At 34.8% G+C, this 15,075-nt stretch overlaps 2 protein-coding genes and 1 long non-coding RNA gene across 4 annotated transcripts; 2 read left to right on the top strand and 1 right to left on the bottom strand.

The window, feature by feature from the left end:
- Positions 1–3,862: 3,862 nt before the first annotated feature.
- Xpac (DNA repair protein complementing XP-A cells homolog Xpac) lies at positions 3,863–5,127 on the top strand. Its single transcript, XM_089868229.1, has 4 exons — positions 3,863–4,172; positions 4,242–4,629; positions 4,689–4,806; positions 4,872–5,127. Exons 1-4 carry the CDS (start codon positions 4,045–4,047, stop codon positions 5,021–5,023), a joined length of 786 nt encoding a protein of 261 aa, XP_089724355.1. The 5' UTR covers positions 3,863–4,044; the 3' UTR covers positions 5,024–5,127.
- Positions 5,128–5,546: 419 nt separating this feature from the next.
- On the bottom strand, positions 5,547–14,832 carry LOC149692463 (sodium/glucose cotransporter 4-like). The gene is made up of 13 exons (XM_089868228.1): positions 12,613–14,832; positions 9,731–9,802; positions 9,093–9,197; positions 8,395–8,454; positions 8,076–8,180; positions 7,901–8,006; positions 7,751–7,831; positions 7,332–7,688; positions 7,009–7,267; positions 6,774–6,942; positions 6,484–6,705; positions 6,189–6,417; positions 5,547–6,103 (listed from the first exon to the last, which is right to left on the bottom strand). The coding sequence occupies exons 1-13, from the start codon at positions 12,697–12,699 to the stop codon at positions 5,886–5,888; spliced, it is 2,070 nt and encodes a 689-aa protein (XP_089724354.1). The 5' UTR covers positions 12,700–14,832; the 3' UTR covers positions 5,547–5,885.
- Positions 10,987–11,779, top strand: LOC149692464 (uncharacterized). Of its 2 annotated transcripts, XR_016382693.1 has the most exons (3): positions 11,045–11,100; positions 11,160–11,414; positions 11,580–11,779. It is a non-coding gene; the product is annotated as an uncharacterized LOC149692464 (long non-coding RNA). The 2 variants fall into 2 exon arrangements; XR_016382692.1 differs by having other exon boundaries at positions 10,987–11,414.
- Positions 14,833–15,075: the final 243 nt, after the last annotated feature.

The following is a 15,075-nucleotide window of genomic DNA, read 5'->3' as shown; positions in this document are numbered from 1 at the left end:
AATTAAAAACATGTATATAAGCTTAGCAGAAAAAGTTTCGAAGTTTCATTAAGCTGGTATGTATGTTATGGAAATCCGTCCCAAAGGAGAATTAACCCTTTCTTTTGATGCTTTATTTAAATATTCGATTGTTGTAAACTTTTAAGTCTCGTTGGAAAAGAGGAGAAATAAGGACTGACTTTCCTTTATCTCACAATGGACCAGAGTTAAAAGATGTCGTGTAAAAAAGCCCATATTAATCCTATGGAGAGGATGATTAAAAACCATATCTTGTGAATATTTTTAACAGCACTAGCCATGCAGTTAAAAATAATTTAACTTCCATTTCATTATCACTACAATTTACTTTATCTAATTAAAATTCCCGAAATAAACTGAAATACCAATCAATATAGTGGAATTAAAAGAATCTCCATGGCAAATTAAGAGAATGGAGTAGTTGAGAGAGCGACGCTTTGAGAGAAGAGAGAGACGCGTTGCCATGGTTACTTTAAAATCCTTTCCTTTTTAACGATATTTTTCAGCAGATATCCTATTCCCGGTCCGGCTCTCTCTATCTTATATATCGAAGTAAGGCTTCTTAGTGTATTAAAGCGTCGTGATTGAGGAAGAGCTTTTATGGATAGACCCGCCCTATTGAAAGTTTCTCCGATAGAGCGCTAGGATAAAGGCTTTTTTATTTTTGCTTTTTAAGGAAGCTTACTTTGCCAGAAAGAAAAAGTGTTCAGGAAAATAAGGAAAAGTTTAGTCTCATCCCTACATAGTGACGAAAGGTGCACTGGTAAAGCATGGAGAATGAATAGTTATTGGAGTGGAAACTAAGATTACTGTTTGGATCTACAGCCCAAGACTATATGGGTAGGCAACTCGTGTGATTTAAATTTCACAGAGAAATATCTCTTAAAAAGTACATACTAACTAAAGGCCTTAACTTTGATAAATTTTCACTATATACTGAAGTAAGAACAAGGCTTCGTTTCTACTCCAGTTTTGTATCCTCCTTCGGTCCTAACTATAAGAGTCTAAGGCGAGAATGTTACCTTTTCTTTTTGTCTACGCTTATGGGCCTACATGTATTTGAAGGGGGTTGTGGATTGGTGGCGAGAAGGTGGTTGTGATGGGCCGTCAATGATAGACGCGAAGAAAACTTTTCTCTCGGTGAGAAGACAGATGAGGCAGTAACAAAATGGACCAAAATCGACCCATCTCGCGAATTATACATTACGTTGCGTTCCGAATCCATAGTACCCACCCTGCACCCTTTTCCCAATCACCTTTTCGCTTCGATTGAGCTAGTTGAGCACCCGCGTCTATGTTTTGAGGGATAATTTTTCTGCAATATTCCCCAATACCTATTATCATCGCGCGCTCGCGCCCCCGTTACTAACTTTCAAGCAAAATGCAACCCCCCTCCCGCCCTTGACCATCGATTGAAACGTTCGTGTCCACCCATTCATAAGTATAATAATCAACCTCTAAGTATTTATCAGTTATATCAAAAAGTTTTTTGTACAAACATTATTCGACTCCCAAGAGGATTGGGCTAGAGAGAACCAAATATTTTAATTAATTACTGGGGCCCTGATTGTTGTAACCCCGAGTAGTTAATATCCTTGGAAAGAGGAGAAATAGGGCTATAACATACTCAAAGGACATCCCTGTACCTATTATAGAACCAGAGTTACAACACTCCAAATAGGATTGAGTCAAGCATGCTTGGAACTTGGAGAAGTACCATCAACTTATGATCGGTCATACCTAGTAATTGTTTCTCTAAGGAAAAATCTTGATTGATTGACAGATCGTTTCAGAAGCGAAATTATTTTCTAATATTGGGTTGCGTCTACTACGCGCCAGTTCCCCTATCTGAATTTGCTTTCATACATTACGTATAAGACTTTCCCCATAGCTTGAATGACGGTGTCCTTTTATTATATTTAAAGCCCCGAGGTTCCGCTCGTTTGGTGGCAACGGGTGGCGTGGTATGGCATGGCATGCAACGTTTATTGGACCTACCAGCGCAGTCCACCCTTTTGTCAAAAATTTGAAAGAAGAACGGAGAGATACCGCCCTATCCCGGCGGCTTTTCTTAAATGTTAAATCGATCAGTCGAGAGAAAATTCTTAGAGGACTCGAGGTTGCGGACTCCCTCAACGTTATTTTTAGACAGATTTTATTTTCTCCCTGATTTTTATATTACAGGTGCCACCGTTTAACACCCCCCCCCCGCTTCCTTTTATAAATCGTTCAATCAGTTAGGGCAAAATAAAATTCCACGGTCTGAATTATTGAAATTGAAAAGTCAGAGAGACAAAGTTGTGTCTAGCGACGCATATTCTGTCAAAACAGTAGGCTTGAACCTCGTGATAAATATCTCTATTAAAATATCCACTCGGAGGTGAAGTTACAAACTAAGAAAGTTATTAAGGAATAGAATAGACACTTGTAACCAACCCGGACCGGAAACCAAGTCTACTTCCTGTCTTATTTTTAGACCTTAAAAATTTATTTTTGATTGAATTCCCTTTTGTCATAAACTCACACGCATGGTCCTGGTTTTTTCTCCCCGGTATTTTTTGAAGGATTGAGTAAAGATTTTCGTTTTAGGTCTATGTAGTCTTTGAGAGGCTTAGTTTTGACATATATTTTAAATTTAAAAGCGGGTTTTTCAATGTGAATTTTTCAAGGCAAACTTAACCCTTCAAGGAAAGCTAAGGATACGAGGAATCCAGGGATATGGAGGCTCAAGATGAAAAAGCGCGAAGAAAGAAACGAAACGACTTTGTTTGGTGGCTTTCCTTCAATTTGTTTCTTTTCCCGTATAGAAAAAAAATCCGTGAGCTTTTCTTTGCATAAGCAAACGCGATTTATTATATTGTCAGTAGAGTTGCCAAAAAAACCTTAACCCTAACCAAAATATCTCCTCAAACGGAAGGAACTCGGACCAAAAACAAATATATTCGAGACTGATACCTATTGCACATTAGAGCAAAGTCGTCGTAAACGTACGAGATACTTAAAAGTAAAGAACCAATGGGGACATCCAGTATCACGATCTTGGTCCTTTGGATGAATATTATGAGCAACTTACTATGTTTTTACACTAGCTTCCATCAGAAGGGCAATAGTAAAAATATACTGTAGCCTTAGGCCAGGAAAAAGGTAAAATAGACAGTAATGGTTTGGACGTGTAGCGGTTTTTCGTGGCTAAAAAACGTGAAGGGACCCCAGGAGCCCAATACAGACCCCTCTAGCGATTTTCAAAGCGCGCATGAAAGCGTGGATAGCGATATCCCAGGAGATAGCCATTTTCCGTCTCTCAAGCCTCTGCTCTCTTCATGCACTTTAGGAAGTTAAAATACCTTGAGCACGTCACCCCCTTCCTCCCCGTAACCTTAATCCCAATCCACCCGCGCAGGTGCAATCTTAGGATACGCGTAAATAAAGCTCCTACGCTTCGGGAATTTGGTCAACGAACGATTTCTAAGAATAGTTTGTAATGAATAAAAGATTTTTCGAGGGGCAGAGAGGGGCAAATAACAACGGATAATCGAACAAAGAAGATTGGTATTGATTAACTTTGATTCTTATTGAATAACGATGGAAATCTTCTATTATTGAGTATTTGAACCAAGGCTTAAACTTAGATCTAATGCAATCATTCCATAAAGAAATTACGCCTACCTGAACTTCTGATGTTCTTTTATCTTGTTTATCAAAGTTTCTCCCAATTATCCTTTGGTTTTTCTATCGATTTTCCTTGTTTTTAGAAGATTAAACTTGGCGGGAAAGTTTTAGAGTCTCCCGGAGAGGACGCTACCTCTCGGTTCAGTTCAAAACCAAAGGCGACATCTATCAAACGAAAATTTTCCATTAGGCTTAACTTTCGCATGTTTTTTAAGAAGTGTCAAAAAATATTTCACGCTCTAAACTTCAAATTAAATTAGGAATACATCTACATTGAATATTAATTACTATATTTCGCGGTTCGGTTAACAAAGAAAGGGTTTTAGTGGAAAAAAATTCAAGTCAGATTTGGTTAAAATGTCGGAGGAAGAAAGTGTAAAGAAAGTTGAACTGACTGAAACCCAAAGAGCAAGAATAGAAAGAAATAAGCAACGGGCTTTGTTACTTAAAAAAGCGAGACTTATAAATAATCCCTATCCTGTCAAGTAAATTAAAAGCAATTTTTTAAATCCTGCCATAACATTAATTAATTAATCTGGAATTCTTTGTTACAGCTCAGTTTCACACGCACCAGCAGCTAAAATCACTAATACCGGTGGAGGATTTATTCCTGAGGATAATCCTGCTCAAAATTTACCCGATAACTTGTCCAAAAACACAGTAACCCCTTCAGTAATCTTAGACCCAACAGAAAAACCAAACTGCAATGAATGTTCAAATCCATTTGAGGAATCATTTCTATACACCCATTATGGTTTCCCAGCTTGTGATGGGTGTCGGGATAAAGATGAAAAACATTCTCTAATACCCAAAACTCAAGCCTTAAAAGAGTATTTGTTAAAAGACTGTGATTTAGATAAAAGAGAGCCTCCCTTAAAATATATGGTGAAAAAGAACCCTCATACTTCAAGGGGAGATATGAAATTGTATCTAAGATGTCAGGTATTGATTAAGTTCACTTGGATTTGATTGGAAAAACATTAATGTAAGGTCAATTAAAGGTCGAAGATCGTGCCCTTGAAGTTTGGGGCAGTGAAGAGGCCTTAGAAGAAGCCCATGAGAAAAGAGAAGTTGATAGAGAGAAGAGGAAGGAGAAGGCTTATGAAAAGAAGATTAAAAGTTGGTGTTTTTGGAATTTCCAACCATTTATTATTAACTTTATGTTAATTGTGTTTTTTATTTAGCTTTGAGGATGGAAGTAAGGAGTAGTCTATTCAGAAAGGAGCAGAAGAGCCATGTTCACAATTATGGACCAGAAACTTATGTTGAAGATGAAGATGTTTACCAAAAGAAATGCAATAGTTGCAATCACATTTATTCTTATGAAAAAATGTAGCTTATTTATGTTTAGGCCCAATTTTTATTTTTTAACTGTTTTGTTTCTAATGAATTTATACTTTGTTTCTTAAATTTGAATAAATATAACTGTTTTTCCCGGTATTTGAATGTTATATTAATTTTTTACCTATCACTTTAAGCCTAGGCCTACCGAGAAGACCTTGAAAGTTCAAAAATAGATCTAGACCAAGGCTTAGGATATCAAATCGAATATTCTATACTCTTTCCGTTCTAAATGAGTAAGTAATCAATTCAAAATCATTCATACCTTTTGATTAATATCCATATATTAGTTTGAAATAAACTGAGCACTTCAACTATTTAAATAACCAATTATTAAATCCAAAACTTTCGTGACACGGACTCCACAGGCATACAAGTTTTCCCACCAAAAAACAGAAGGCAACTGACAACTGTTGGAAGAGGCGGGGCCAATGGATGGCGCCATTTTTGAACTTCAAAGAGCCATCCGGCATATATGTTTTTGGCCTATTTTTTAAACCTTTACAATACATCACAAATAAATTAAACTAAACGTTTTATTAAAAATCTATAAGAACTATTAAAATTTCTTTGGTGAATTATTTTAAAATGATCTTGTTTACGACGTCATTTGGGAAGAGAGAATTGTTTAAAATGGACGAAATTAAAACTAAATGACATGGCAGACTGAGTAGGAATGAAAGTTCGCCAAAACACGCGTTTGACCGTCCGATAATAATCTATACAAATTAATTTACAACATTTGACTATTTACAACAATTACCTATTAAATTACGACGGTCTTTCAGGAGTTTCACGGGAACTTGTGGCGCGTAAATCGTCCATAATGCGATTTAAAAAAGCACTTAGGGTTCATTTTAAGCGAAATAACCCCAGACGAAAGCGCCCACGACTAGTAGAAGAACGGCGTTGAAATTTGTGACACTAGCCCAGAAAGGGTTTTCTTTTAGAAACTCTACAGCTTGTTGGGCTTCTTCTTGCGGGGTTAATTTGGGCGCTTCCTGTTCCTGGTTGTCCCGTAAGTCTTTAGTTAGACCACAGATGCAAAATATAGCTCGCTTCCATATTGGCAAATCTGTAGCGTTTTTGGAGTAGACAAACACGTAACGTAAATAAAACTGTTAAGCCTAATTTTAGGGTTAAGGGAGAGGTTAACGTACCTTCATCATCTGTCAACTTTGGCGCTTTAATAACTTCGGGATTGGAATCCATGTTTTTCATCTCCATGTCGTTCTTTTCCATTGGTTGATCTACAATGACGGCGTCATCGAAGGCAGAATTGACCGTTCCACCATTGGCGATGGTATTAGCGTTGGGGTCATTCCTAGCCTTACGAATATCAATACGGGGCTCGGGGTTGTGTCTTGTCCAGTAGGTCAAACGATACAACTATGGGTAGACAATTAAGGCTTAAAACCTGGCTGGTGGTGTACGCGAAGGTTAAATTAGGCTTACGTATTCTGGCTTGGCGGGTTCTGTTAGCAAACTAACAACGATGGTAACGATTCCAGAGATTACGAAGAGCAGGATACCAAAATGTAAATAGTGAACATTAATTAGGACACCGGGTCTACCGTCAAGTTCCTTGGAGGCGCAAGTAGGGGCTGGGAAACCAAACTCGAGTCCGAAACGAATAAGTCCAATGACTAGTCCACTCATTAAACCCCAGAAAGCACCCTATTGAATTTATTAGTTATTGGTTTAAAACAAGCCTTGGTCAAATTAAACCACTTAACAATACTTACACTTTCGTTGATTCTCTCCCATAAGATGGCGAGGAGATAAACGGCACAAACTGGTGGGGCCAAGAAACTGGTCACACTCTGAATGTAATGGAAAAGTTGACTTCCTTGGGCCAATTGAATGATGGGGATCCACGCGATACTTATGGCTACCAGGACCAATGTGAAAACCCTTTAAGATATAATAAGAAACGTTAATTGGTGTCTTTAATGGAGTTCTTGGGGACTATAGACTTACTTTCCAACAATGAGAAGTTCCATTTCGGAAGCTTGTCGCCTGATCCTCCTCCAGATATCCATGGTAAAGAGAGTGGAGCTACTATTGAAGATGGAGGTAAGGGAACTCATGAGGGCGGCCATCATAACGGACAACATCAAACCACGGGCGCCTTGAGGCATTAATTCTAAAACTAATGTTGGATAAGCAATATTACTGCATCCACTTCGGCTACCACAAATTTCTTCGCATTTGTCCTCGTCGGAACAGGCGATTTTGTCTGTAAGCAATGATTCCATCGTAAAGCAAAGGCCACTAAGAATAACATTCTTAAGTACTTATACCTGGAAATAAAACACGGCTAGCCATTCCGGGAATGACAAGCAAAAAGAGAGGGGTCAACTTCAAGTATCCAGCCATGATGCACCCTGCTTTGGCGTGCGTCAAACTTTTGGCGGACAGGGAACGTTGTACGATGACTTGATCGGAACACCAGTACCAAATAGCCGAGATACTAAGTCCAAAGATCATACCAGTCCATGGTAATTCGGGGTCAGAGGCGGGACGAAGGATATGTTGATAGTTGTCAGCTACTTGACTACAAGACTGGTTGTCAATACCGTAACCAATAAATTCTGGTTGGGGTTGAACATAGTAGAAATCGTGAAGTAGTTTCTCGTAGCCACCCACTTTGATAAGACCTACAGGTACAGGGAAAAGTAGTTAATTACGCGGTCCTCGCTACGTTATTAATATATCTTACTTAGAACTGTTAAGGCAAGAGCACCACCCAACATAAGTACAGTTTGAAAGAGATCAGTAATCATGACGGCTGTCAAACCACCTATAATTCGTGTAAAGTAATTAGAAAATTATCCATCCAATATCGTCCTTGGAAAACTCGGTAACACACCTGCTACGGTAAATAACGCGGCGACTAGAAGAAGCGCACCAATGGACGCGTACAAATCCCACTGTAAAGCGGCCTTGATAAAGATAGCTCCTGAGAACAAGTCAGCCTAAAATAAAAACATTTAATTCCTGTCCCCTTTAAGATATATAGTCCTTGAAGTTAAAATTAACCTTACAGAAATTTTTGTGAATACATATAGGAGCAGAGCGAGCACGGACAAGTAGATTCTGATTCTCTGTCCACCGAATCGTTTTCTTAAATACTCAGGCATTGTGTACACCTACAAAATCATTAATTAAAATTAATTAACAATAAAATTATGCTTAAAAGAATCCCGAGGATGTCATAAACCAAAAAATTCCTTTATGATACGCGAGATATACTAGAGATAATTTTTCCTCAACAACTACCTGACGATTATTTGTATAATTTTACAGTAAAGCTCGTAAATCAGTGCGGTTTGCGACATCCTAATTGAGATACAAGACACTTACACCTGCAGCCATATACACTGGAACGAAGAGCCATCCCAAGATCAGCAGAACAAACATAGCCTGAAATAAAACCAGTATAATAATTAGACCTATTTAAAATTGAAAGATTTCATTTATGGAAATTAAATATTGATGTACATCTAAGGCTATATTGTCGCGTAGCTTAGGAACTCAATTGAAATAGACGAGATATTGGCAGCGGGATTTTCAATGTCAAAATTTCTTTGTTTAATGAAAAGTATTTATTCTTATTGTGTAATATTCTATTGTACTGTTTTATTAAAAATGATAGATGTGTATAGATTTTATTTTTGCAAATAACGATGTTTAAAAGATATGTATATCCACGTTTTTAAGGCGAAAGAAAAAAGAAAAAAATACCTTTAAAGTTTGCAAATCGGCAAAAATTTAACTTAAGGATTAATTTTAGATAAGTAGGGTGATTCCAAAGCACGAATACCTTGTCGCCAAAGTTAATTAACGTTAAAATATGTAGGGTTAAGCGGATTTGAATGTAGTTGGATACTTGGAAATAATTTACGAGGTCATATTTAACCTCTTACAGTCTTTTAGGGTTTGGTGAGATAAGAATGAAATAATCTGTTTTATGATCGTATTTTTGTTTTAGTAGAAGTGGGTTTGTACCCAAACAGGGAACTTTTGAGTAGAAAAAATATTATTTTTATAATTTATCTTACGTTTAATTCAAATCCAGCTATTCCGATACCGGAAACGGCTCCGGATCCTGCCAGACCCACAAAATGTCCACTTCCGATGTTACTGGCGAATAAAGACGCGCCCACCTATGACGTAGATAAAGACAATACGATTAGGCAAATGGAATTAACCATTCATGTATTCCGTATGAAAAAAATTAAATATTGCATTTATTTTTTCTTTCTTCAGAAATAAATATTAAATTTAATTTAGTGGTTAAAAATGGCCTTCAATGTTAATTAACTTAAATTCGTGTGCTTAATGGATTTAATGTACATGTTGCAATAAGCTTAAAATATATAAAATCTGGCCTTTCTTTAACATCTACCGTTCAATAATTATTTTAAAATACAATTTTTCTTCCAGAAAACCATTCAATTAAAATTAATTAAATCAACCATTAATGAATCTAAATTTAATATATCACGTTTTTTCACTTTCCCTGTACTATTTTAAGTGTTAAAAACTACTCGAAGGTAAAATAATTTAAACTTAAAAAAACTTCTATCAATTTACCCCGAATTTTAAAATAAAAAAAAGATAAGTGTGAAAATAATGATTATTCTGGAAAGTATGATACTTTTAAGGCTGATAATCTGTAATATATTTAAATAATTACCGTTATCCAATGCATACTCCTACTGGCCAAGAAATATCCGCTAACGGAATCACGTTTGCTTTTGAAAGTTGACTGCAAACAAAAAAAAAATATATTCAAAATTTTATAAATGAAAGGTCGAACGTTTGGTAAATTTTAATTATTATAATTAAAATAACGCTTAGGACATTAACTATAAATTAATCAACATTTAATTGACAAGGATATAGGCGATCTATGCTAATGCTTTAGAAGGTTTTCTTAACGCCCCATAATATATACTCAGAAATGTTTAAATAATCAGTTTCGAAGGTTACTACGGAATGATTATGAAAATTAATTTTTTTAACTCAAAATTTGTCAGTGTATCTTTGGACTAGTATTCGCGATATTGAATAAGTTTCACAGCCTTCAATCACGCTGCAAAGTTACCTTGAATCTTGGCGCACGCAAAAAGATAATATGAAAAAGAAAAAAAAAATGCACCAAGACTTTCTTGTTTGAAATAAAACCTCTAGAATTACAATATCAACCTATGTGTGTTCACGTGCAGCTTTCAAGATCATCCCAAACAAAAAATTAAACAATCAAGGTATATCCCCTAATCCACCTCTGCTATTATTAAAAATTCCGGAAAAATCCAGTTTATTTTTTCTGGGGGCATCAGGTAGTTTCAAACGAATGTAATTGCAATTTCGCAATGCATGCAATGATTTGTGCAAGGAATTGGTGACTCCAATGTTTAATATAATTATAATGGAATAATTTAGAAAAGGGAATTTACTTCGAGTAAGTTGAAATAGTTTATAGAAAAAAAAATTTACCCCTTTGGTAAAATTTCGAAATAATTATTCTAGGAATGCGTAGGTGAAAACGTCTTAGATCTGATGTATAACGTGATGAAATGCATTTATCTATTATATTGTCAAGTGTATTCATGTGAAATCTAAGCAACTTTTCTCTGTTTCTGTAGGAGGCATAGGTCATTTTATAATTCCAAGTACCCAAAATTGATACGGGTTCAAATATGCAAGCATGTACTCCCACACCGTTTCCAAGTTACCAAAAAATACGAACGCGTAAAAACAACAGGAAAACCGCTTATCATTTCCTGAAAAACAGTTGTCTAAAATCGATTACAAATAACATTATCTTTATCACATTGTTAAGAAATATTCATGCTAAAAATTATTTTGAAATCGATGACATTTTTTGTGCAACCTAATTGAATGACATCCTTTTTCAATGATAACATAGCCTACGATCATACTATAGAAGTGTATTAGTGTTGTAATATATTTTTCAGCAACAATTATCACAATATATAAGGATGAAGTCGAAGAATTCAAATTTGTTTTTATTGTAATGTCTGGTTAATTTCCCATAGATAGGTATGTAAAAATACCAGGCAAGTTTTCGACACCTCGCGTAATAATTCCTTATCAATTAGGAACACGATTCATCTCGTATGAGGGGCTAATCACTCTCTGATTCTCTGTGTACTGATTATCCGTATGTAACGCGTAATATCTTTGGTACAGTGTGTAGAGTGAATGTCTCCTCGAAGATGAACTATACCTAGAATTAAAGCATCTTTTCGGGTGAATTAGCACTAGTGGCATCCCGTAATCACGCTTTGTTTGTCTATTAGATAAGACTGTTTCTCACTAAACAATGGCTATGTCGAAATTAAAAATCATAACAGGTATGTGGAATACATTATCTTAAAATAGGGTCATATTGCAACCTCCTCGAGAGGTCATTCAGGGCTAAACTTAATTTAATTTAGTTTCAAATCTATTTTTAAATCCTCTATACTTTTATAATTCTTTATAAAAATAAATCTATATTAAATATTTTTTTCGTTTAGAACCCCTTTGAGTACCAGCAACTATGCCAACTACCAGACTTTACTAGTAAAGGTGTCAATCAGTCTGGAAAGACCGGTTTATTTTTAATTTTAATTTTTTTCTTCTAAACCTAACATTAATAATAATAAAAAAAATTAAAACAACTTTAATCTTTTTGGGTTGGTATGTTTAAATAATAAATAAAAGTGGTTTTAAACGATTTTTTACACGTTCGTCCATTAAACTATAGACATTTTAATTAATTTATTTAAATATAGGGTATGCCGATATTAGTTCAAGTTTAAGATTTTCAAGGTAGAAAGGGCGTTAAAGTATTTAAATTAAAATTCAAAATTAGATTGCACATGAAATTAAAATTCAAGAAGATATTTTATGTTGTAAATTTTAAATTTTAAATAAATTTGCGAAAAATTCAAATTTCATAAAAATTTTGACTTAAACGATTTGAAAAAAAAAAAAAAATAACTTGAAACTATTTTTATAGTTTTTTCTTTTTCAAGAAAATAAAAGTTGCCTAAAGGCCCAATTATTTAAAATTTTTGACAAAACTCGCTAGTATAATGATGAGAAATTAACTTCATTAGTAAAAAAGTTAATTTATGAAGTAAATTACCGATGCAAAAGTAAGTTACCGGGTAAATTACCGATTCAAAAATAAGTTACCGGGTAAATTACCGATTCAAAAATAAGTTACCGGGTAAATTACCGATTCAAAAATAAGTTACCGGGTAAATTACCGATGCAAAAGTAAGTTACCGGGTAAATTACCGATTCAAAAATAAGTTACCGGGTAAATTACCGATTCAAAAATAAGTTACCGCGTAAATTACCGATTCAAAAATAAGTTACCGGGTAAATTACCGATTCAAAAATAAGTTACCGGGTAAATTACCATGGTAAAAATAAGATTACATGAACTTGTAAAATATAGAATGACATCTCCACCCTTGCATAAAATAATAAAACCCCTAATATTCAAATTGGCTTACAGAAAAAAATTTAAAAAAATAATAAAAATTTAATTGCACTTACATATAATCCTACTCCAAGTACGCTTACAAAATACCCAACAATCACAGCTATATCGCCCCATTCTAACGCAGTGCCTTCCACAGCCATATTGCACTTAAATATATATATTAATTAAATAAATTAATAATTAAAAGCTAAAATTAACTATAACTCTTAAAAAAGTACACAACGTTTCTCGTTCAAGAACCGAATTGAATTGATAAGAGGAGAGGGGAAATCCAGGACTTTTATAATATCCAGAAAATACCCGGCCTAGGAACGAAGCATTTTCCATTGGCTGATAGGAAGGCGGGGGAACACTAACTTGACAATGACGTTACAAAATATTACGGAAACTAAAAAATGCCTGAAACGTCATCAAAACCATCCCGATTTTGTTGAAGAATGAATCTCTACCATCTCTCTCCTTAATTATTAGGTGGAATTACTTGAAAGTTACCGCGCTGAACGCGGAACCAAATTAACAATATTCGATTAAATTATAATTACATGATTTCTATGAAAAAGTATTAATAAAAGATGAGAAAACAACCTTAGCCTATATTGTCTAGCTTTGAAATTAATATTTTCAAGGGTATCATATTTTAATTTAAAACATAGCTAGTGGTATTTAGAAGGTTGTTAAGTCTTTAAGTATATATATTTCTTATAAATATACGATGTCAATAAAGATTACAGTCATAATGACACGTTTTGGGTGCTTTTTTTCTAATGTCAAGCTGTGAGTTTTGATATAGTCAGGGTCTTTAAAAATGTGAGGAAAACTTAACAGTAGTCATTTTGTAGTCCGGGAGATTTTGATTGTGACACTAATTTCTTCTATGGACTGAGATAACACAGGTCAAAAGTCACCCTGTCTATGGATAATTTAATTGAAGCTTTTCATTAGAACAAATTGTTTTAAAGATAATAAATTTTGTTCAAATTGTAATTTTTAAAAATTATAAACAATAAATGTATTGTACTGGGAAATACATGGGTGCAATACCTCGTGTTAAATGTCAAGGTCATATAAGATCAATGGACGTAGGTTTTTAGATAAGAAAGGGTTAGATTCCAAGCAATACTATACGGTTAGAAATTAGAAGAGATAACTGATCTTGACGTATGAAGAAATTGGTGATAAGGAGAGTTCTATATTCTTTTTTTTTATTTCGTAGAATTTTGGGCTTCATTGTGTTGATTATTTAGTAATTAATATGGGAATTATCATGTAGGAGTGACAGGTATGACAAACATAAGGTGCTTTCCCGATATTAATTAAACTCAAAAAGTTCCTGGTAAAGATAATCGATGAAAAAAACATAATTTTGCAATGCATTCCTTGATTCCGCGATAGCAAAGGGTGAAAGATCAAATCCAATTTCTTTGGAGTATATTATCATAAATTCCATTGTTTCAATTTGAACAGCGTCTAATACTCAAATATCGGCACTCTCTACCTTTGATTATAGACGGGTCCATGTAAAGATAACATTCAATGACACTACCCAAAAATCATTCAGAAAAAAAAAGGAAAATACTGCACGTGGAATATTTCGCGCCAAAATAAAAGCATTTCTCGCGCCAACCAAATGTCTCGTCCGAAATAAAAAATTGCGTTTAGCGAAATAGAACCAATGTTATTAACGCCTACTTATTAATCGCCACATTCCTTACGCTAAGAACAATCCCAGTACCCCAAACATTAACCCCGCCTTTCGCAACACTGTTTAAACTTTCCCGGATGAATATCCTCTAAACGTATTCAAACGTTAAACGATTTCCTTAAAGTTGACTTATCCCATTACTGTTCTTCAGGGATAGTGTCCAGTCTCAGTATTGCGCAATCGCGGGCAATAACTAAATGAATCCAGACCCTCCCTACCTACACGTTAACGATGTATTCTAAATCCTTCTCTAAAGGAAACGATTTGGAATTTCACCGACGAACCGAAAGGGTTACGAGTAAAACCAGTTACAACCCGATTTGACGTAATTCTGCGGAGAGAAAAAAGGGAACACCACTAAATACGAGGAAAAAAAACCCCAAACAGGACAGACATAGATTGGATAGACCACCGAGTCTAGATTGAATGTAAGATAGGGTTCGAAACGGGTGTACACCCGATACCATATTTTACAAAAATCTTTCCTCGTGTCGTAAAGTTACGCAATATTTATGTCGATCGCGGTCCACGCTTAAGTCCTTGAAGCAATTGTGGAATGGACAATTAAGACTTAATTAAATGATACATACTTTACAGGGATAGTATATAAGATTAAAATGGCAACTTACTTCCCACGCTGCATCGCGAATTTCAGGTTAATTTGGAAACATATTTGCATCTATTCTTTAAAATAAAACATAAACTGCTGAAAAACTTACAATTGTTATAATGAACCTTGAAAATAACGAGTACTCTAGACTTAAATTTAAATTTGTAACTTAGAACATTATATATATAAAAAAAAGAATTACTT

This window comes from Phalangium opilio, unplaced genomic scaffold, assembly GCF_054372755.1.
Source record: "Phalangium opilio isolate 3A_F unplaced genomic scaffold, DU_Popi_V2 ptg000024l_1, whole genome shotgun sequence".
Taxonomy (NCBI): domain Eukaryota; kingdom Metazoa; phylum Arthropoda; class Arachnida; order Opiliones; family Phalangiidae; genus Phalangium; species Phalangium opilio.
This window is presented reverse-complemented; position numbering and strand designations above follow the sequence as displayed.